The sequence below is a fragment of the Hydra vulgaris genome, chromosome 06, assembly GCF_038396675.1.
Source record: "Hydra vulgaris chromosome 06, alternate assembly HydraT2T_AEP".
Lineage (NCBI taxonomy): Eukaryota > Metazoa > Cnidaria > Hydrozoa > Anthoathecata > Hydridae > Hydra > Hydra vulgaris.
Genome location: NC_088925.1, coordinates 57,390,098 through 57,414,390, shown reverse-complemented (window position 1 = coordinate 57,414,390; position 24,293 = coordinate 57,390,098). Strand labels below are relative to the sequence as shown.

The following is a 24,293-nucleotide window of genomic DNA, read 5'->3' as shown; positions in this document are numbered from 1 at the left end:
CAAAGTTAATTAGGTACTACATATATTGAAATAAAGGTTGCAAAACAGTTAGGTACTAAATAAAAAATTTAGTTTACTAAAAGTCAGAAAATTGCCGTTGATATGGGCGTTGCTATAGGAGCTGAAAAAACTTCACTTTAAAAAAAATCAATTATTCTTATAATATTGAATATATATATTCTAATAATATTAATACATATATATATATATATATATATATATATATATATATATATATATATATATATATATATATATATATATATACATATATATATATATATATATATATATATATATATATATATATATATATATATATATGTATATATATATATATATATATATATATATATATATATATATATATATATATATATATATATATATGTATTAATATTATTAGAATATATATATTCAATGTACACATGTATATATATATACATATATATATATATATATGTATTTATATTGTATTATATATGTATTATATTATATATATATATATATAATATATATATATATATATGTATTTATATATATATATATATATATATATATATATATATATATATATATATATATATATATATATATATATATATATATATATATATATTCTCAGAGCCGTAACCACTGGGGAAGCCTTGGCCCCTCCAAAAAAATTTTAAATTATAATTATTAGGGAAAAACATATAGGTAAAATAATTTTAACAAATTTTTTATCCCCTTTCTCTTTTAAAAGAACCCTAGGGCCCCCTAATATCAAAATTGTGGGTACGGCTGTGATTCTGAATCTAAAATAAGTTTCAGACAAGGTAAAATAAAAAACATAGTTTTTATTTTTTTACTGTTTTTAACTTAAACCTGAAACGAAATATAAAGTTCTAAACATGTCAGTGTTAACATTTGTTTAAACTTTTAAACCGGTAAAAAAATGACCTTGTGAACTAAAAAGCTTCAGGTTTATTTGTATGAGTTACATGACGCATAATATAACTATGTTAATTATAATAATATTATCCTTAGTATATAAAGTGTTAAAGTCTTTATGCAGCAGAATAATACACGCGTTCTCATACCATCGTTTAAACAAACGCTAAAACACATTGCTGGAGTGGTCCGAAGTAAACTTCCGCTAAAAGGAACTGTAGGACAGTTTACTCCAACGTAGGACAGTTTGCGCCGGAGTAAATTGTCTTAAACGGACGAATAGGACAAACTAGGACGTTCTACTCCGGTGTCGCGTTAAATAAGTAGCTCGTTAAATAAGTAGACAAACAGTTCTGCGCATGCGTAAAAACGCTAAAACACTTAAAACTGGGATCCTAAAACCCAGCGTTAAATAAGTAACATTGCTTATAAACAAAAAAGATGGCTGACCACGATTACTCTCTTGAAGATGTTAAAAATATCTTTATGATGGAACAATTAAGAAATGTATGAGTTTAAAACAGCGTAAATCATTTCTAAAATATGCTAAAAAATTTCAGTTTACTGGTATGTATTAATATTAAGAGTAATTTTGTATTTGGACTTTAACTTTTTTTGAAGATTTAGAATTTAATCTGAGATAAAATGTAAACATTGTATACAAATGTAAACATTTGCGTATAATTTATATACGATTGTAAAGGTTGCAGTTGTAATTCTGCAAATGAATAATCTTCAAATGAACATATACAAAAGTAACCGTTGCATACACGTTTTGCATACACATGCCACATGTGTTTACCAATGTTTACATGTGTTGTAAACGTTTGCATACAATTTATATACGATTCTAAACATTACAGAAACAGTTATGCAATGAATAATATTGCATAAACTTCTGCAAATACTCAAAAGTAACCATTGCATACACCTTTGGAATGCAAATGTAAACATTGCAAACAAAATTCTGCAAACTAGTCTTCAAATGAACATTTATTGAAATAGTTTGATGAAAGTGTGGAAACATTTGTTTTTTATATTTTTCACTTAGATGGAAGGCTGTACTATGTAACTGCTTCTAGTAAGCTGCAACTTCTTTTAACAAATAAAGAAAAAAAAACATGCTTTTAGAGATGTGCACCACTCTAATCATGGAGCTTATTAGCTAGGTAACAGGGTTAAATATTTCAATTGATATATTTTTTATCAAATTTTCTTATATAATAATTGTCTTCTTTGCATTAAAAATGATTTTCAACATGGTTCATTTTCTAACATAATGTAATTGTAATTATAATAGTAAATTTTTCCAGTACAAAATGCTTATCATATTGTTTGCATAATGTTATCTAGCTATGGTTAGTGATATTACAAAATGGGTGAATGAATGCGACAAGTGCCAGTGCATGGAGAAGATTAAAATTCGTGCTCCGGTACTGAAACCAATTAAGGTCATCTAATTGTGGGAGTTTTTAGGTATTGAGCTCATTGGTCCCCTTCCGCTTACAACACAAGGTAATAAATACATTTTAACTGTTACTGACCTTTGGAGTAAGCATGTCGGCGTATTTTCAATACCAGAAAAATCTGCTTTTTTTGTTTCTAAGTGTCTTGTTACTTTGTTTTATCAATTTGGTCCTCCAAAAGAATTTTTCAATAGCTTGAATGAATTTTTAAATAACTTGAATGAATTTTTATTTTCTACTTTCAATATAAGGCATTTAATAAAATCTGCTTATCATCCACAAACAAATGGACAAGATGAGAGAACAAATCAGATTAATTAAGCGAGATCTTTCAAAAGTAGCTAAAGAATCCCAAGATAATTATGGATACTTTATTAGAACCAGTATTATTTGGTCTCCATACATGTGTATATCTTCAACTAAGTTCACTCCATTTTTAATGTTTGGTAGGACAAGAAAGTAATTAAACTGAATCACAGATTCAAGAAATAATTGATTCCAGTATTGCAGTTCATGTCATAGTGAATAATAATATCTATATTGCACAAAAAAAAAATGCAAAAATACAATGATAAAAAACATTTAAAAGGTTTCAAGTCATTTAATTTTAAAATAGGTGGCATGGTTTTAGTGAAAAATTACTAAAAGATAGGTCGCAAAGGTAACTATATGGAGCATGATTGGCTCGACTTTAAGCCAACTAAAGCTGTTGTGTCTCTTAATGGTAAAGTTTGGAAATCAGCTGTAGCTTTCCCCAATATGAAGCCTTACTTCGAAGAAAATCTAAGTTTTATCTCTTCAAATATTTTAAAAGTACATAATTATTGTTTGCAAATAAACGAAAAACCATATGATGAAAATACAAACTCTACTTCCACAGCGTTAAAGATTACATCCACATTAATGTATGATTTAGAAAGAAAGAAAATAAAAGTTAGTGAAGTGATTTTCCTACGTCTCCTAGCAATTATAATACTAATAATAACTATAGTAATAGTAACTATATTTATAGTAACAAAGTTTTATCAGTTAAAGAAGAGAAGCCAGTTGATAGTGTTGTAGAAAGTGTTAAATCTGATAGTATAATTAAAAAAAGTGAATGTAGAAGTTCAAAGTTTTCTTAAGTTTTTTGTGCAGTTATTATAGTGCCAGTAATTTTTATTCAAAATTGTCAACACAGTCTAAAAAAAAAACCTTAGATATTTTAAGAAATCCATCTGGCTAGCTTGACAACACCTTGATTGATATAGCACAATGTTTGCTTTCATATCAGTTTCCTAAAATATCTGGGTTTCAAAGTTCGTGTACTTTTAGTTGTTTTAATTCAGGTAGTCAGCTTTGTGTAATGGTATCAATCCAAGTTTAGTTATATGGGAACATAATGATATAAGGCAACATTGCCTAAAATGTATTAAGAATGGTGTATTAGAAATGTTTCCTTTCGTTACTGTGTTAGACGGTCATAAAAGGTCTGCCTTTTCTATTGATTGCAATCATTTTTGTAAGTGCAGACAAAATAATAATAATTGATTGTCATTCAAGTTTTTCTGGATATGGATTTATAATTCCTGTTACATAATTAGTGTTTATGTATCTTGTTGCTCCTGCGTGTTTTTTAGTTTTTATGACATAATTACACATAAAAAGTTTTTTTGTTTTCTTTCGTCGGTTTGTTTATTTATCTTATGTTTTAGTTAATAATTTAGTTTATTTTTGTTATTTAATATATTTAAAATTTTAGTTAATAAGTTAGTTATTTATTTTATGTTTGTATATGTCTTATAGTTGTTTAAAGTTATATAATTGGTTAATTTAGGTCAACTATTGCTTCTTCTTTATTTCGTTATTGGCATGATGATTTGTTTTGCTTACTTTGTAGTTTATTTTTTATTCTTATCAGTTATTTATTATATCAATTAGGATTATTGATATATAGTTAATAGCTACTGTTATTAAACTCTTTACTTACAAGTGTTTGTTTTTGTAGCAGTTAACTATAAGTTCTTCTACTACGACAAGAGTAATGTTTAAAAATATGGTTATTTTATTTCTAATTTTAATGAGATATTTGATCAATTTATTATAGAATATTGTAAAAGTTTAGACTATTCTGGCTTGTAAATGGCGTGACTGTTTTAGCATTTTTAACATTCATACATTTCAAAGATTTAAATTTTTATGGCACAAATTTAGAGTTCATTTTGTAAATAAATTCATTAACATATATTGATCAATGTAGTTGTTAAGTACTTTTCTGGCACAAATTTAGAGTTCATTTTGAAAATAAATTCATTAACATATATTGATCAATGCAGTTGTTAAGTACTTTTCACAAAAGCAGGTATTTATTATTTAATTTTTTTTTTCACTGCATTTGTATTATACAATTTATGTCATACTATATTTCTATATTATATAGGCTTGTAATTCCATGTGGAAAATCGAATTTCTTCCCAAAATGTCCAAGTTTCAACCAAGTTAAATTTTTTCAAAAGGACACAGAAACCATGTTATTTATTTTGTTATTTATATTGTGTAAGAATTTTTTGATCTTATTTTCAAAATAAAGTTTTAGTTTAGCATGAAGTGTGTTGTTTCTTTAATATCTTTTTAACTTAAAACATCACATATGTAAGAAATACTAAATTATTGTGCTATATACATAACACCGCTAAAATCGTCGAATAACAACCGTCTAGGTTGTTATTAAACAGTAGTGCAATAGTGGTGTAGTGGTAGAGCGCTCGCCTCGTAATCGAGAAGTTTCAAGTTCGATCACCACCACGCCCCTAGTAGTACCATGCTCAACTTGTTTTTCCGCAAAACAGCGTTGTCCGTCATGGTTTGTGTTTCGGTGTTATAAAGTTCAGAGAGGGTTGTAACCTCAACTAAAAATGCCTGCTCGACTGTAGTGGCTTTCTCGGCCTTGGGAAGGTAAATTAACACACACAAAAAAGCTAGACACTAATTAATAAATCTTCTGCTTTTCTTCTTGCTGTGAAAATATCAGTAACTTTTCTTACATTTATGTGCGTGCGATCATGTAACAACTACTTTTAATCAAAAAATTTAGTTGTTAGTGAGAACTTTTCTTTAATTAAATATTAAATTTAAAATAAATACAATTATGAGATATAATTTAACGTGAAACATTTTGCTAAAATGCGCAGTTAAATTATTTAGCAATTACAGTAAATTTGCGTGGAGATTACTATTTTATTTAATATCATTAAAGTATGTCTTTTATTTTAGTATACTTATCCAGTAAGTGACTAAGAAAAGAAAAAAGTTTTTCTTAAAAATATGCTTCTTGCCATACTATACTAAAAAGATATAAACTTCGACTAGAATTTTTTTGGTGAGTTAAATATTATTAAAAGTAGTAAACTATCGCTATAAAAATGCCGTGAAATAACAATTCGCTTGACTTAAAGTTCGTTTAACGTAAGTTTTTATTAATTTGTTTGTCTGGGTTAACAAAAAATGCCTCGACTGTTTAATTTGTCTACTTATTTAACGGTCTACTTATTTAACGTGACTTGATACGTTAAATATCCGTGAACTAACGCATGCGCAGAATATCATTTTGGCTACTTATTTAACGATCTACTTATTTAACGTGACACCGGAGTAAAATGTCCGACCGGACAACTTACTCCGCGGAGAGTTTTCTCCGTGACAACCCTTTTAAAGTTTTAAAGACGTAACAATAAAGTTTTTGCGTTTTGATGAAAACGTGAAATAGTTTTGAAAACGTAAATTTTTTTAAAACTATGTCACAAAGTTTGATTTTTTATTTTTCGTGGTTAACTTCATATCGTTGTATCTGCTAATTTTTTTTTATTTTAAACCTAAAATGAAAAAATAAAAAATTTAGAATAACTAACTTAATAATATATTTATACAGAACAAATTTAAAAAATGACTTTCGTAATTAGTATATATATACATATATATATATATATATATATATATATATATATATATATATATATATATATATATATATATATATATATATATATATCATATATATATATATATATATATATATATATATATATATATATATATATATATATATATATATATATATATATATATATATATATATATATATATATATGCTTATGTGTGTGTGTATATATATATATATATATATATATATATATATATATATATATATATATATATATATATATATATATATATATATATATATATATATATATATATATATATATATATAAGAAATTTAACAGTCTTGACAAAAAAAATATTGAAATGGAGTTAAATGATAATCCTTCTGTAACAATTTTGATTGATTTAAATACTACAACTGTCAATAATAACTTGGTAAATAACGAATCTGGATTAAAAAAATTTTCTACATCTGTATCTGCAAAGAAGGTAAAGCCAATTGAATGTTCCAGAGCTTTTACAAGAATGAAAATATCTGGATATAGGATTATAGATTGCTCTATATTATCTGACATATTTAGTGTTTTAGCATGTCCTCAATGTGGCGAGTGGTTATCCTTTTCATTTTTCGAAAAAATGCAAGTCAAAAACGGACTTGCCTCAAAGTTACTTATCAAGTGCTTTAACTTCAAATATGAAAATGATTTTTGTACTTCAAAACAATGTAACAGAGGATATGATATTAATTGTAGATCAGTATACGCAATGCGTGCACTTGGACAAGGATATTCTGGTATAAAAATATTCACTACTTTAATGAATATGCCACAAGCAATGACTCAAAATAATTATGATAAGTAAGCTGTGAAAATAGGTGCTGTCACACAAAAAGTTGCTGAAGATACCATTTTTGATGCAGTAGCAGAATTGCATAAACATGCTGCTAATGATGAAGTTTTTGATATTGGTGTGTTGTGTGATGGAACTTGCCAGAGAAGAGGCTTTTCATCATTAAACGGTGTCTTTTCTGCGTTATCAATGGACACTGGAAAGATTTTGGATGTCGAACCAATGTGCAGATTCTGCAAAGGTTGCTTTTTAAAGAAAGATCTTTTAAAAACAAACCCTACAATCTATGCCCAATGGAGGAACTCTCACATTTGTAGAAACAATTACAAAGGATCTGCAAGCGGTTTGGAGACCACTTGTGCAAAATGCGTGTTTTTAAGATCTATTGATAAGTACAAACTGCGATGTATGAATTTTTTAGGAGACGGGGACAGTAAAATTTTCATTAATGTCATAGATACTTACCCTGGCATTCAAGTTAATAAGTTAGAATGTGTGGGACACTATCAAAAACGTGTTGGTACACGATTACGAAGTTTAAAGAAAAGAGAAAAAGGTTTCGGTGTGCGTGGCTGTCTTACAGATGCAGTAATCGATCGTCTGCAAAATTTCTTTGGGGTTGCTATAAGGTAAAATGCTAAAAACTTAGCAGGTATGAGAAGGCAAGCGTATTAGCTTCATTATTTCATGTTGCCTTATAAACAAATAATTTGCACTTTCCTCACTGTCCTACCGGCATCAATAGTTGGTGCAAGTTCAACTTTGATAAAGCAAATAAAACCAACACTTACAAACCAGGTCCAGGTCTTCCAATGAATGAAATTTTTAAAATTAGACCTATTTTTTGGAAAACTCAAAATGCTAATGAATTGTTCAACAGTATAATTTGGGACCGATTACCGAAGACCAGGTATGTGTCACTCGATAATTTGAAATTTGGTGTGTACGATGCGGTAGCAAATTTTAATGTTGGTATGAAAGCTTTAGTGTTAGTTTTTGAACAATTAAATATGTTACCAGGTGCTATCATGGTTAAAGGTTCCAATAAAATAAACAATAAAAAAATAAAACAATCTAATTATAAATGAATGAAATGAATAAGTTGAGGCGACAGTTAAATAGAGCAAAAAAAGTTTAAAAAAATGATAATAGTTTGGAAAAAGAAGATATAACTTATGAACCAGGAGGATTTTAAATACTGCTTTTTAGATTTAATGAAGTTAATGATTGCTTTTTTATACATTTTTTGGTGTTATTTAATTAAAAAAAATGTTAATTTGCTTTTTTCTCAGTATGAAGTATTTAGGACGCCGGCTAACATTGCTCGCCATCCATTCAAGAGCCATTTCTAAAATTTTCAGTGGTTGTTTATTAACTGGTATAGAGTGTTTAAAGTTGAATAGTTCTTGTTGTTGTTTTTTTTTATTTACACTTGCTGTTTATGCTGTTTTAGTACCATATTATTGAATATTGGACTTTGATTTCAAAATTCCTGATTTTATATTTGTATAAAAAAAATTCTGTTGAACTTAAAACACTCTTCTACTCTATATAAACACCATATAAAAATTTCAACTTGGTTTGTTTTGTTCCCTGCCACCAATATTGGCCGGCATGAAACCTGTTTTTGCTGTTTTTTGGTAATTTTTTATGGTTTCCATAGCAACAGGTTACTTTTTATTTTGTTTGGTACTTTTTTCTCATTTTTTTAATATATGCTATTGATCTGACAAATTTTTTTTTCTAAAAATTGATTTTAAAATTAGAGGGGGTTTCCCGCTTAATATGGTTACGACAACAACGATTTAAAAAATTACATTTTTCTTTTCTTTGCAGAAAAAAAATAATACATTAGGTTTTTAAATATGAGAGTATATACATATTGTCATTTTTTGGTAGTTTTAAACGCCTTCTTCGAACTTTTGCTCTTTGAATTTGTTCAAGGAAGCATTATTAAACATATTTTTTTCGCAACAGTGGGTAACGTAGCACGAGTAACTGGTAAAAAACATCAGAAAAAATGACATCACAGAAAATACCAAAGGTGGTCTAAAAGGAAATATTGGAAACATTTTGGTTAAATCAAAGTCAGTGTATAGTAAAATGGGTAAAATTATTTACAATTATAATTGAGTTGTCATTACAACTAATGGTAACTTACACTGGTCTTACAAGATGGATAAGTAATGCTTGACACTTGATTTGGATGAATAGGCTCCCAAAAAATGAAACAATACAAATTAGAACTATGTCAATAAAAATTAGAAATATAGTTTGGAAAGGTCCCTGAACAAAATGTGCCCTATTTGTAACCGGTGCAGCAGTTAAAAACTAGACACCTCTTGTTCACTTAAGTCAATTTTGTGTGACAGCACCTACTACAAGTAACTTCAATTAATTGCATTAAGTGAACCTCTTGTTCACTTAATGCAATTGATTGAAGTTAGTAAACGGTGTTTTAAAACGGAAATCAAAAAAATTGTTTGTGGAGAGGAAGAAAAAAAATTAGATTAAAAAATTAAATAGATAAAAATTACCCTGGATACTCTGTAAACCCTAAGTAATCTGTTGTTTCTTCAGTCCAGCCCATTACTTCCCATCGAAATGTTTCTTCAAGAAAGTCGAATGAATACTCGTACCAAAAAAGCGCCAATGAAGTTCCGGTAAGAAAAGCTGTAAAAATGTAAAAAAAATGAAATAAAAAGATAAAGTAAAAAACTATTATAAACACTGAATAGCTTTTTTGTTCGTTTTGCTTTAAAACATTTATTAATTCTAATCACGCCGTTTGTAGGTTGAATCAAAGTCGAAACTTGTTTAATAAACAATGAATACAAAGTTTGAACAAAAGGTATTTATTGTGAAGAGATTTCATTTAAACAAGAGTGTAGCTTTTAATAAAGAAAAAACTTGTTTATTTGTTAATGATTATAATGAATGAAGAGAGATCACTTGTTTCTATCCCATAATGGGAACTGAGCTGCTGTGACTTTTTTAGATTTCTTTTTGTTTTTTAAATGTTGTTTGCTGAATAATAAAACGATGACAATTAACGCAAATTAATTTTTCATGAATTATCAAAACAGATTTTTCTCTTTTTTAATCAAATTTTTACAAATGACATATAAACCATATAAGTATATAACATGTGTATGCGTGTGTGTATATGTGTGCATGCATGTATGTATGTATGTATGTATGTATGTATGTATGTATGTATGTATGTATGTATGTATGTATGTATGTATGTATGTATGTATGTATGTATGTATGTATGTATGTATGTATGTATGTATGTATGTATGTATGTATGTATGTATGTATGTATGTATGTATGTATGTATGTATGTATGTATGTATGTATGTATGTATGTATGTTTGTATGTATGTATGTATGTATGTATGTATGTATGTATGTATGTATGTATGTATGTATGTATGTATGTATGTATGTATGTATGTATGTATGTATGTATGTATGTATGTATGTATGTATGTATTTATGTATGTATGTATGTCTGTATGTATGTATGTATTTATGTATGTATGTATGTATGTATGTATGTATGTATTTATGTATGTTTGTATGTATGTATGTATGTATGTATGTATGTATGTATGTATGTATGTATGTATGTATGTATGTATGTATGTATGCATGTATGTTTTTATGTGTGTATCTATGTATGCGTGTATGGATATATGTATGTATGCATATATACATTTATTCGCGTATACATTATCTCAGTTTTGTTTAAAATTATTTATCAAATAAAAGTATAGTAACCATACCACTGAAAATACAAGCAATCGCAGCTAGATTCCATGACTTTTTTAAACGTTCATCTTTAAAAGATTGTTCATAGCATACGAAAATAAACGCTAACACCAAAATAGCTAACGCCAAAACAAGAAAAAATCGAAAGCATTCGAACCACGCTTTAAAATATATTTGAAAAAAACAACAACTTTTAATTTAGTGAAATACGATAAAGTGCGTTAAACAATTACATTTAAGTTAATTTGAGCATACTATTGCTTACCAATTATACAGTTTTTAAAAAGTATTACTACCTAACAGAAATTATGCAATAAACAAAATTCTTTTTAAAAAAGATAACAAAAAAATATCTTATTTAAATACTTCTTTTATTTCTAAAAAACATTATTTAAAAAAACAAAAATAAAAAAAACAGGCAACAAGTTATTATACATATCATTTTAAAAATATAATATTATTACAAGCTGACTGGTATGCTATATACCTTGGAACGGCTGTTCAGCATAGTAATTTTCAAAACATTTATTAAAATCTAACCCTCTAATTGTGCCAAACGCATATCGACATATTGTCCATAAACTGATTTCCATGATTTCATCATAATACCTTTCTTCTTTCCAACCTTTAAGAGCAACAGCTATTGCTAACAAAACTAAAGATATGCTAAGTAGGATTAATGAAGTAACACGAGCCAAAACAATTCCCATATTATTTGGAACAGACTAAATAAGATAAAATTTCACAAGAACCCTCAGCAATATGAAAAATATAAGTTAATTAAAATAAAATAATTTGACTTACTCTTATTGGATATAATATACGTAAGCACCAGTTAACACCCATTTACGATGAAATCATGGACAATGAACCAGTTTCTTAAATCTGACTTTGTTGTAGGTACGATATATTGATCCAAACCCTATTATGTAAGATTCATAAATGTAAGGAAGCGTTTGAAACAAAACATTTCCGCTTTTGTATTAACAGCGATTGCTTTTACGAAGAGTCAATATTTGTGCAAGGATTTTGAAGTTTTAAACGAAATTATCTTTATAAATATTGTCATAAATCTTTATAAATAATATATACTGTGATGAATCTTTATAATAAATCTTAATGATAAGTATAGTAATAATACTAAAAATTAAAGTAATAATTAAAAATTAAAATAATTAAGCAATTGTAATTAGAAACTATTCAACCAATTGAAAAGTTTGTTATTTGACTATTATTTATGTAAACGTAATATCTTAACTGTTTAAAGAATAATATATATATATATATATATATATATATATATATATATATATATATATATATATATATATATATATATATATATATATATATATATATATATATATATACAGTGGCGGCATTAGGGTAGGGCCTGGTTGAGCGATGGCCTAGGGGCGAAACTAATTGGTTATTTTACGCTTTGCCTTTTTTTTAAATGGGGTTAAATTGAGCTAGGGGCGCCGTAGAAATCTCGCCCAGGGCGCTGGTAGTGCTAAAACCGGCACTGTATATATATATATATATATATATATATATATATATATATATATATATATATATATATATATATATATATATATATATATATATATATTATGTACATATTTATACATATATATGTACATATATTTACAACTTCATAGCTAATTTTAATAGAAACAAAGTTATTTTTCCTTCGACAAAAATACTTTACCACTCAAACGCATCTGGTATTTAACAAGGAGTAAGTTATTTAGAAAAATTGTTTTTGACAACAAAACAAAAACATACAGCAACTTTCCAGATTGCATTTTTAAGAAGTGAATATTGTTTTTTTATATCCAATGCACTCAAATTAAACTATTTAGTTTGAGTACATTTAACAAGTCATCAAATAATATTTTCTTTGTTTAGCAAAAAAAAATTTTTCTACAATACTGTTGGGACAGTTAATTGTATAGATATGCCTTGACCGTTTAGTTTCTGAAAAACAGAAATATGGAAAATTTACACATGTAAAAAGAAATAAAAGAGACATTTTTGTTCATTTACTAAAATTTTCTCTATCGATTAAAAAAAATAGATTAAAGTTACTATATTAAATTAATTTTAACATCGAAGTTTGGTTGTCATGATTTTTCGCATCGAACTCATGTCTTTTCACATAAGTTAGTTTTCAATCATGTTGAGATTTAATTTTGTAAATAGAACTTGCTGATTTTTAATAAATTGATTTTCATCTGAACGTATTCGGAACTTTTTCATGATTTTGTTGCAGAATGGAAAATAATAGTTTTAGTATAAAATTTGGTATAACAAAATACCATAAAAAATCGCGTAATTTGAATATGGGATAAAACATCGCATATTTTCCTCTTTGGAGGTTATTTTGAAAATTTTAAGACTCTTTGTTGCTGTGTTTTATATTAACTGTGTAGCAATTGGTAGACGCTGTGTAGCAATTGGTAGACGCTGTTTAATTCAAAACAAATAAACATTCGTATCTGCTTAGTAACTTAGTAACTCAATTTTTATATTTATTTACGAACAATTTTTATATTTGTTTAGTGAACAAATATAAAAATTACAATAGTTGAAAAATGTATAACTTTAAAACAGAAATTTTTACAGTGTTGTCTTTGTTATAATTAATTTATTATTTAATTTCTATTGTTTATTATTGCATTAAAAAATTGTTACTGTATTAAAAATGTGATAATTATTATAAGGTAAAAATCACTGGCTCATCTGGCTTAGTTATAATCTGGCAATAGTTATTATCAAACTTTTTATTATCAAACTTATCTGGCAATAGTTATTATCAAACTTTTAATACCATAGGAATTATTTTATACAATTTTTACCTAAATAAAACTGTAGTTACCTTTTTTATTTTTTATTTTTGGCTTGAATATTGTTTTTGCTCAGTAAAATGAGATAAAGATAAAGATATGAGTCGTTCAGAAGAAATTGCGATTAAGTCCGCTTTTTGAAGTTTTGTTAATTTTTAATAGAATAAATAGTATATTTTCTGGTTTTTGAAGGATTTTGTCGTTTGTTGTGTTTTTCTATATTAAAGAACACTTATTTATAATCCTTGAATATTTTTATGATAATTTCAGAAGTAATTATGAATAAAAAAATTTATTTTATGACTTAGTCACATTGGCTTCTGAACAGCTCATATATAAATTTGAGAAATATTTCTGACCTTTAAACCTATCTATAAAAGGCTTTTAGTTTCCTTTAGAAAAAATAATATATTTTAGTGCAGAAAAAGTTTGATATTTTCAACTTTTACATTTTCATAGCTGAAGTTTTTTCGGTACCAACTGTCGTAAAATGGATACCAACTGTCTGGAAAAAAAATTTAATATTTTAAAAAACACAAATCTTTAAAACTTTACTTCAAGAAATTTCGTTTTTTTTTTAAAATTTGTGTAACTTTTAAGTTACACATTAGCACTTTTTGTATCAAGCTTTTTATAAAAGCCATTTTCTGGGAAAATCAAGCAATACTCAAAGTGATATCCTTCAATCACGCTCATTTTATATTTAGTAATATAGCTGGTAGGGTAAAAAAAAAGCTAATAAATTTTTTTTTGCTAATTACTTGAAGTTCCTGAGTTATTGTCGGTCAAAACTTTTTATCTTATGACACTTGGAAACTTATTATTTGGGATTTTATGATTATTAAACTAAATTTAAAGGCAATCAGACAATTGTATCCCAAGTTTCTTTTTACATTACTATGAAACTGCGTCATACAATTGCATTTTATAATAAACTTACAGATGCAAGCACTCTCTATTATTGTTTAACAGTTTGTGGCATATAAATAATTTCATGCAATTAAAACATCTTAACGAAAATTTATAGCAGGATTCTATGATATTACGGCTGCAGATATATATATTGCTTCTCTATATTGCAAAATATACATTTTAATTACTAGAATAGAAAATAGTATTTTTGAACGCAGCAAAGAATATTACAAAATTAATTTCTAGTTAATCCCAGTGTGACCTACCTTAATTCTTCCACTGTCCAATATTTGCTCCGAATGATTTTACTTAAAATTTTTTGATTTTAAAAGCCTTGATGAAGAATCTGGATTTTGGTTAAATTACCATTGTTAAAAAGTTCTACTATTCTTGCAGTATAAATGATATACTTCATTTTTATTCAGTTTGATTTCGATTATTTTGATTGTGTTTCTAAAATTTAAATAAAATTTACTTTTGTTAAATGATAATCCAAACTTTTAAATGTTTTTTAAATTAGTCTAGAAAAAGTCATTACTCTTATTAGGTTGTTAGTGATGGTTACATGGGGAGCTGTATAAAGTATAGTTGTGGAATTATTTTAATTGGTCAGCTTTTCCTGATGCTATAAAGTACAAAGACAGTAAAACTATTTATAAAATTCTATTACCGTTTCATTTAAAACAACACGGAGACTATAAGCTTGTAGAAATAAGAGTTTGAAAAATCTAAAATGTATTTCAAGCAACATTGCGTTAAAATAAACGACATATAAGGATCAGGGATGGCGAGAGCCTTGTCGCCGTCTGGGACAGCAACCCTGATTAGCGCCCCTAATCAGGGTTGATTATATATTATATTCCTAGTTATATATTATATTCCTAATTATATTCCTATATCAGTGAATAACATTCTTTTTTTTTTTTTTGAAACCTTTTTGTTAGGCTTTCGCAGGATATTTACCGCCCGGGACAAACATTTTCTTTTTATTTATGCTTATGTCAAATGATAAAGTTTTGCTAAAAAGCCTGGGAAACAAATGATAACCTAAAACCAAAAATTGCACCCTCCTATGGGTGAGGCCATACCCAAAATATTAGGACAATAAGTAGTTAAAATATTTTTTACTAAATTTTGGCAGGTTTTAAAGTTATGAATAACGTTTCAAAGTTATGAATTTGTAAAATTTTTGTCCCTCGTTTAGGGATGAATGGAAACGTTACATGGTTATAGCTGAGGTGATCTTTTAAATATTTTTTTGTTCCTAGGCTCCAAGAAGTGTCTAATAGGGCTCTGGGATAAAGTTAATTCATGTCTTTTTCTTGCTCAAGACATTAATATAACTTTTCTAAATTTTTTTACTTTAGAAAACATTTTTAAATGAAGAAATAAACTAAACTAAAAACTAATTAGAAATGAGGCAGCATGATACGTGGGGCATCATGAAGCATTGTAATTGTAGAGGGGTCTTAAGAGTTGTGACAACCACTATCATATGATGAAACGGTTACTATTAGATCTATATTTTGACAAAAAGGTTTTATTATTTGATAACATTAGGCCTGCGAGGGGACAAAATTTGTATTTTTTTGTTGACAAAGTAATTTGTTAGTTTTTTAAGTTTATAAGTTTTAAGGTATGTTAATCAACGTGTCTTTCGGAAAGTAAGATAATTTTGTAAACTGCAATTAGTAGGCTCTGTACTTCAAAAAAATACTATTGAAAAAACAATTTGATACTGAACATAAAGCGATTGTTTTCTATTAGCAAGTTTAGGGTACCTTGATGCAGCATTTATGGGGAGCCCTTAAAGAATAGTATTATGTAGAATAGTACCATTTTTTCAAACATTTACATTCATTTTTTAAAAGATATATGTAAATATAATAATAGAAGATCCAATTTCAGTACTAAGCCATTATCTATTGACGCTTAAGAATGACATTTAAAACGATGTCTTGTCTGGATTTCTGAAATGTGATTTGGACCATTGGATGCATTATTTGAATTATAATTATTAATTTGTTAGTCTTTCAAGTAAAAATATACCGTTTCTCTGTGTTTTATACTTTTTATTTAATTTTTTGATGATATTCATGGTTTACTAAGAATACCATCAAAAGTTTAAATAAAAAGTATTTTGTACTTTGCCACAAATTTCTAACTTTACTTTACATAGTCTTACAATTTTTCCTTCTTTTTCTTTTTTTTTACAACATCAATAGTACCACGTATCAATAATACCACGTATCAATAATACCACAACATCAATAATACCACAACATCAATATTACCACGTATCACATAACAAAATAAAAAGTAGTTTAACAAGTATAACTAAGTATAACATAAATTAATAGTGTTTCTTTTCATAAAAACTACGAGTATTTTTTAAAAATAAAAAAATAAAAGTAATAAGAAAAAAAAGACAAGAAATTTTCGGTCACTTCAGATATATACATGATGTTGTAAAGGAAAACTCGTAGAAGTCTATGAAGATTTATCATCAAAAATAATCAAACTTCATTTTTATATATAATAAAAATTGTTTAAACAACATACAGTTTGTGACCCAAATATTTTAGTATAAATTTTGTTTTTAAGTTTAATACATGTCAATATAACTGTTGATATTAAGTATGAGGTGTTTTGATTTGTTTTCAAGTCGGCAGGATTATTTAATATTTTAAGTTCTATATTTTGGATATTGTTTTGTTATATAGGTACGGATCCCAGTAGGAAATAGAAAACCGTGAGAACTTTAATGTTCTTTTAGGCAGTGTGAAGTGGCCTGTTGCTCTTTTTATATATCTATTAGAGTTTAATTTAAAAAAGTTATCTAAAAAATGCGATATAACTAGTCCAATTTTTTATTTAAGCATGAATCAGTACATTTCGGTAAAGGTTGATTTGGTAAACATTTCGTGCATTCAAGGTTTTTAGTAAGGGTTCAGCATGGGTGAGTTTATCATTATTATGAATTAATCTTGATGCATGTTTTTGACTTATATAAACGGTATTCAATTTGAATTTGTGTGTTGCCCATGTAGTATTAGCGTACTTATAACTTTGGATGTAAGAAAAATAAAGCGATTTAAGATTTTGTTGGGACAACAAAGGTTTAACTTTGTAGAGTATCCTAATATTTTTTGAAATTTTGGTGTTTTTTCAACTACTTCCCAAAGTTTCTTAATATAATAAATATATTAAGTATAATAAATTTAACTTGTTATACTTTGGTAAATAATAAATTATAAACTTATTTGTTAATTGCAAAAATAAATAAAACGGTATAAACTTATTCTACAAATTAAACCAATCGCCTAAAAAAAAGGCGTATTGTTTATTTATTTGTTATTAATTGTTACGAGACAAAAACCAAAAGTGTATAATTTATTGCAAAGCATTCTTATTTGACATAAGCATTAACATACCTAAGTTTGGAGATTGCATAATGCTTGAAAGTATTTTTTCTAAAGCATCAAAAAATCTTGTTACGTCACTGACTTAAACAATGACATATTAAGATAAAGACAAATAATTTATGAAGTAATTTTGGCTCTTGTTTATTTTTAATATACAAAAAATTGTTTTTAGTGAAGTTGTTTAAGCAATAGGATAAAAACCCCCTAGTTTCTTCTTTGAATTATAAGAATTATAATAAAAATATATACATTCAATCTTGGAACTTTTCCCATTTCTTATAATGGCTGATTTTTAAACGTTACTTAAAACATTGATTTAAAAAACTGTAGGGGCCAAGGCTATGATAACAGGGCTAATATGTCCGGTGTATACAAAGGAGTGCAGGCCATCATTTTCGAGAAAAATCTTTAAGCTTTGTTCATGCCTTGCAGTGCGCATAGTCTCAATCTTGCTAGCGTTCATTTTGCATAATCCTCTACTGGAAAATTTAACTGTGGCAACAGGGCAACTCCCTCACGTCCCAAACAAGATGGAGTTCGCGGCTGTCTGGCTATTCAAGAAGTTTCAAGGACTTCAGTATATCTATTTGGTCGAAACGACTAAAAGATATACTGAAGTCCTTGAAACTTCTTGAAGAACTCGATTTAGAAGATCATCAAATGACTTTAGTTACTCAAAAAGTTTATTTACTTTAGGCACTAAAAAAGTGGATTCAATCATTTGAATTCATTGTCTTGATTTATTTCTGGTTCAAGCCTCTCCTATGTGTCAACAATGTCTGCCTCCTTCTTCAAACAGAAAGCATTACTTTTGATGACGAGACAAAGTTTTTAAAGATTCTGATCAATGATCTTGACCAACTACGTTCTTTACGGCCCCAAATCCTCCAAGAAGCAAAACTGGTTGCATCTGGGTCAGCTTCTTTTGGGTTTTAAAATGATTTTGTTAAGAAGAAAACAAGGAAAAGAAAAGCACTTTACGGCGAGTCAATGAACACAGCCCACTTCCACGAAGACGAATCAAAGGGTTTTGAGGTGAACGTATTTAATGTTGCTCTTGACGCGCTGCTGCAGCAGATAAGATAAAAAATGGATACAGCTCAAAAGACAACGGATATGTTTTTGTTCATATGGTGTTCTCCACCTTCTTCTAAAGATGAAGAAAAATTTAGTCAGAAAGAAATGAAAAGTTCTAACAAAACTCGATGTAATTGATGTAAAAGAATGTAATTAATACAAACTTTCTGGGTATCTATTACAATGAAAACCCTAATTGGAAATATCACATAGAGTTCTTGTGTAATAAAGTTGCTAAAAGTATAGGAATATTGCATAAAGCTAGAAGTATTTTAAATAAACGTAATTTAACTCAATTATAGTACTCCTTTATCTATTGTCATTTAAACTATGCAAATATTGCTTGGTGTAGGGCTAATAAATCCAAACTTAGGCCTCTTTACCGTCAACAAAAGCATGTTACTCGTCTTATTAATTTTAAAGATAGATTTACTCATGCCAAGCCCTTCTTATTTGAAATGAAAATTCTTGAAATATATCAGCTAGATGTTTTTTATATTCTTTGTTTTATGTACAAATGTAAAACTAACTCCAACCCAGTTTCTTTCCATAATTTATATACCTTAAAAGATAAAAATAAATACAACTTAAGAAATGATAACTTAATTCGTCAACTCTTTTTTCAAACTAATTTTGGAAAATCGAGCTTTTCATTTCGTGGAGCTTCTCTCTGGAATAAAATAATTTTAAAACATTTTGATTTTTCTTTGGAATGGAGTTACCTCTCATTCAATAATAGCTTAAGGAAATCATTTTGTCTATTGATGATACATTTTTGTATTTTTAAACATTGAATAATTTTTTTTTTTTTTTTATGCAGTGATGTAACTGAATATGTATATGAATGCACTTAAATTTTTCTTGTGCTTTATACACTTGACCATGAATGTATGCATTTGATTTTTATGAGATTTTTAAATTTACGAGTGGTTCTCGATGAAGACTTGACGGTCTTCTGCGAGTATCCGCTTTCTTTTTATTTATTGAATCAAATACTTTTATATTTTTTGTTTATTTATATTTTCTAGTTGTAAAAGGACTTTTTAATCTTAACGATTTCATTTATTTGTATAGCGATTTTTATACGTTGTATAAAATTTAAAAGTCAAGTTCTTCACCAGCGGTTCTCTGTGACAAGACCTAATGGTCTTCTCTGAGTATCCACGTTCTTTATTTATTTTTTATTTATTTATTTTTACGATATCTTCACTTGTATTTTTCTCTGGTATATTTGTATTTGTATCTTACATTGTAATAAAGAACATTGTAATAAAGAACAAAACAAAGCAAAACAAAATAAAACAAAAAAAAAAAGTTGATTCAAAAAACCCGTCGTCAAGATGTTCTGAAACAATCAAATGCTTTTGGATAAATAGAATCTCTTTCTTCTATCACGTTGCTCAATAGAATCTACCAGAAAGATCTTCAGTCAATATTTTCTTCGATCTGCATTTTGCTTCGCATTTTTAATACAATCACAGTTTCCGTGGCTGAAAGAGAGCGCTCTTTAAACAAACTTGTTCTTATCAAATCTAAATTACAATCAACAATGACTGAAGAACGTCTTACTAACCTAATGGTGATTTTCAACTAGAAACAATCTTGCCAAGACTTTATCGTACGAAAATGTTATCTCTAGTTTCGCAAAGAAGTAAACCCGCGAAGTAAAACTACTGTAGTTTGACTAGTCTTCATAATTAACTTTTTATTGATAAATATATAATTCATTTTAAATTGTATTTGTATTTTCGGTTTATCATATATAAACAAATTCAAATATAAAGTGTTTATATCAAGCGACAGTTGATACAAAAAAATTGTTGTTTTCATTAAATTGTAATGTAATAGTTGACATACGGACAATAAACATTGAAAATCATGCTTAATTCAATATACTCAGGAATCCAAAGTATGGTGCACCGAACAAAAATTGACCTTGGGCATCACTTAGTTTCTGTGCGGCTCTGGTCATGGCTGTAAGTTTCTTTATAGAATATGGGGGGTTGTGATACAATTGTTGTTTTTAAGAATAACAGATACATCTAGAACATTAAATATATTATTTTATTGAAAAATTTAATTGAAAATTAAACTAAACGGAAAATTTTATAAAACACAAAATAATAATTAACAAAATATAATGGAAATCTAGCAATTTTTGTATAATTCCCGAAATTTATAAATGTATAGAAATTATTAAAAAGACTCAGGAATCTTTTAATTTATTTATTGACATAGAACCACCATAAGACCGAAAAGGACGACCAATTATTGCAGGAATAGTTTCATTAACATCATATTTTAGCCCATTTTTACACAATATTTTTTCTCCAATGGTACAGAAACAAAAGACTTGTATAAAAAGATAATTCGAATTTTCTAAGAAAAATTCCAAGAAAAGTAGATGTAGATAGTGTTATTCTGGTATGTGGCATTGTTATTTTTACATAACTGTTCTACACAATCTAGGATTACACGCTTTAAAATTCTGGGTCAAAACACATACAGATCTTATACCTGAACAATATACAACCAATTTTATCATTGAATCCGCATCAATTATTTTGAAAAACAACAATTTTATCTTCAACAACAAATTATTTCACCAAATTTCAGTCACAGCCATGGGGACAGATTTCGCACTAAACTATGCATGTCTATTAATTGGGTTCATAAAAATACATATATATATATATATATATATATATATATATATATATATATATATATATATATATATATATATGTATATATATATGTATAAATATACATATGTATATATATATATACATATATATATATATATATATATATATATATATATATATATATATATATATATATATATATATATATATATATATATATATATATATATATATATATATATATATATATATACACACACACGTGCAACAGAACTGGCGGGGTCAAGGTAAAATATTTGTCTTGAATTCAAATTTTGTGCTTGCCTGTGCTTATCCTGTGCAGCAGTAATTCGCTCGGCTTCTTCTATTAAAGATAAACTATCGACAATATCAACGTGTCTATTTAGCTCTGACAAGTATTTATATCTTTTTTAAGCCATTGTTAACCTGAGCCATCTTTTAACCCCTCCTCTGCATTGAATAAGAGCGTTTTGGTGTGGCCGATGTAGTTTCACTTGTAAACACGATTTTCTTTATCCATATTCTGAACTGTCTTGCGCGTATCTCGAAAATCAATTGTCAGTTTTTTTAAAAATAGTTAGTATGAGATGAAGCTCACTTTTTATTTGGCTCCAATTGTAATCTCCATAAAATTTAGGTTCTAAAACCTTAAGTTCCTTTCTAATGCTTTCAAAAACAGTTCTTCAACGTTCATAAACTTCTTTAATGCTCGTTGTTCGAATCGATCTTCAATAGCATTAAAAACAGTGTCAAGAGCTTTTACATATATTGGTTTAAAATAATCATTGGCTGTTACTGGGTAATAGACGTTGCTTGTATGTTCTTTGTAACCAATGACGTATAGAATAAAGGAACAATTCGAATTTTTTTGTTTGCTCGGTAAGGTAGCCATTTTAATTGATTTGATTGAATTTACTGCCTTCTTAATCACCAATCATCATTTCTCACTAAATATGCAGACTTTCTTTTACTGGTTGCCAACATCTTTGTCAATTGAGGAGGTTTAACAAGTTACCAGTCATGCCATAAACATATAAAAAAGGTTGATGCCGATAAAGAAGTAAAAGGATTTCATTTGGCTCATGCAACCAACGATTCTTTCGTTTAAATCTTGGTCAAGATTTTATTTCATACATTTGTTCCAAAATTGCAAGAGTGATACATAGTATCAATGATTCAATTAATACGTTCTGTCCGAACCAGTGGCATAACTAGGGGGGAGCACAACTCCACAAGGCGGGAGGGTTCCGAAGCTTAGAGGGCCCCGCGGAGATTTTTCACGTATTCTTAAATGAAAAACAGATTATTTTTCTATAAAAGGAACTCTATTATAGAATTAAATTTCAATAGAAATTGTAATGCAGAATTTAATTTCAATAGCAAATTCATTATAGAATTTCTATTGAATATTAGTAAACATTAGTGAATATTAATGTTGTCTATTATAGAAATACCGCTGATGTAATTTAGTACTTCAGTATTTGGATATTTAATTTGTAAATATATTTTGAAAAAATTTAAAGTAGGAGGGCCCCTTTACATTTTTGGCTGGCAAGGAAGGAGGGGGGGGGGGGCAAATTTATATTCACGCAACAGTTCAACTTGTTGTGGAAATTTTATACAGCTTTTTGAATAGGGATGGCTCTTCTACTTACTTTTTTTTACAAACACAAGTTTAATTTTTATCAAAAAGTAAATTACATAATTTTAAACGTTTTATGTTTTATGTTAGTTTACATTTTCGTGAAAGTAATTAATTTTTTTACAAACACAAGTAAGTTAATTTTTATCAAAAAGTAAATTACATAATTTTAAACGTTTAATGTTTTATGTAAGTTTACATTTCCGTGAAAGTAATTAATTTTTTTGAAACGACTTTTACCTTATGATGTAAGTTCTTTTATTTTCAAAAGTAACTATAAATTTATGTAAAAGAAGATTACATCAAAAAGTAATTTATTTTTACATGTAAAAGTAAGTCACAAGAAAAAGTTGTTTACTTTTACATTTAAAAATTAATTACTTTTTAAAACTACATAATATAAAATTCCTCAAACTGTAATTTACATATACCTATAAAAGTAACTAATTAAAAAAAAATTATATTTAAAGGTAACTTGCATATAAAAGTAAACCACATAAAAGTAATATGCTACCAAATGTAAATTAAATATACAAATGAAATAATGTTTTTTAAGTAGGAATTTTTTGTTTTAAAAGTAATAACTAATCTTTATTAAAAATAAATTATATATATTAAAAGTTAAATTGCATAAGCTATATATAATTTGTAAAGTAAATTAAGAGTAATTTATATAAATAAGGTAGTGGTGTAGTGGTAAAGCGCTCGCTTTATAAGCGAGAGGTTCTGAGTTTGATCCCCACCACGTCCCTGGTAGTACCGCGCTCAA

The 24,293-nt window shown here is 27.2% G+C and overlaps 1 protein-coding gene and 1 long non-coding RNA gene across 2 annotated transcripts; one reads left to right on the top strand and one right to left on the bottom strand.

Annotated features, from left to right (window-relative positions):
• The first annotated feature begins 1,253 nt into the window (after positions 1-1,253).
• LOC136082011 (uncharacterized) lies at positions 1,254-4,981 on the top strand. The gene is made up of 2 exons (XR_010639338.1): positions 1,254-4,740; positions 4,819-4,981. It is a non-coding gene; the product is annotated as an uncharacterized LOC136082011 (long non-coding RNA).
• A 3,992-nt stretch (positions 4,982-8,973) lies between these two features.
• On the bottom strand, positions 8,974-11,911 carry LOC101241079 (uncharacterized). The gene is made up of 5 exons (XM_065800539.1): positions 11,752-11,911; positions 11,435-11,672; positions 10,962-11,108; positions 9,707-9,842; positions 8,974-9,218 (listed from the first exon to the last, which is right to left on the bottom strand). The coding sequence occupies exons 1-5, from the start codon at positions 11,791-11,793 to the stop codon at positions 9,071-9,073; spliced, it is 711 nt and encodes a 236-aa protein (XP_065656611.1). The 5' UTR covers positions 11,794-11,911; the 3' UTR covers positions 8,974-9,070.
• Between the last annotated feature and the right edge of the window lie 12,382 nt (positions 11,912-24,293).

Bases quoted from the DNA above. Each gene is read 5' to 3' on its own strand.
- LOC101241079 (XM_065800539.1), bottom strand. From the start codon at position 11,793: ATGGGTGTTAACTGGTGCTTACGTATATTATATCCAATAAGA. The intron at 11,673-11,751 runs GTAAGTCAAATT...TATCTTATTTAG, and splicing joins GTATATTATATCCAATAAGA to TCTGTTCCAAATAATATGGG. The intron at 9,219-9,706 runs GTAATTTTTATC...ATTTCCTTTTAG, and splicing joins GGGTTTACAGAGTATCCAGG to ACCACCTTTGGTATTTTCTG.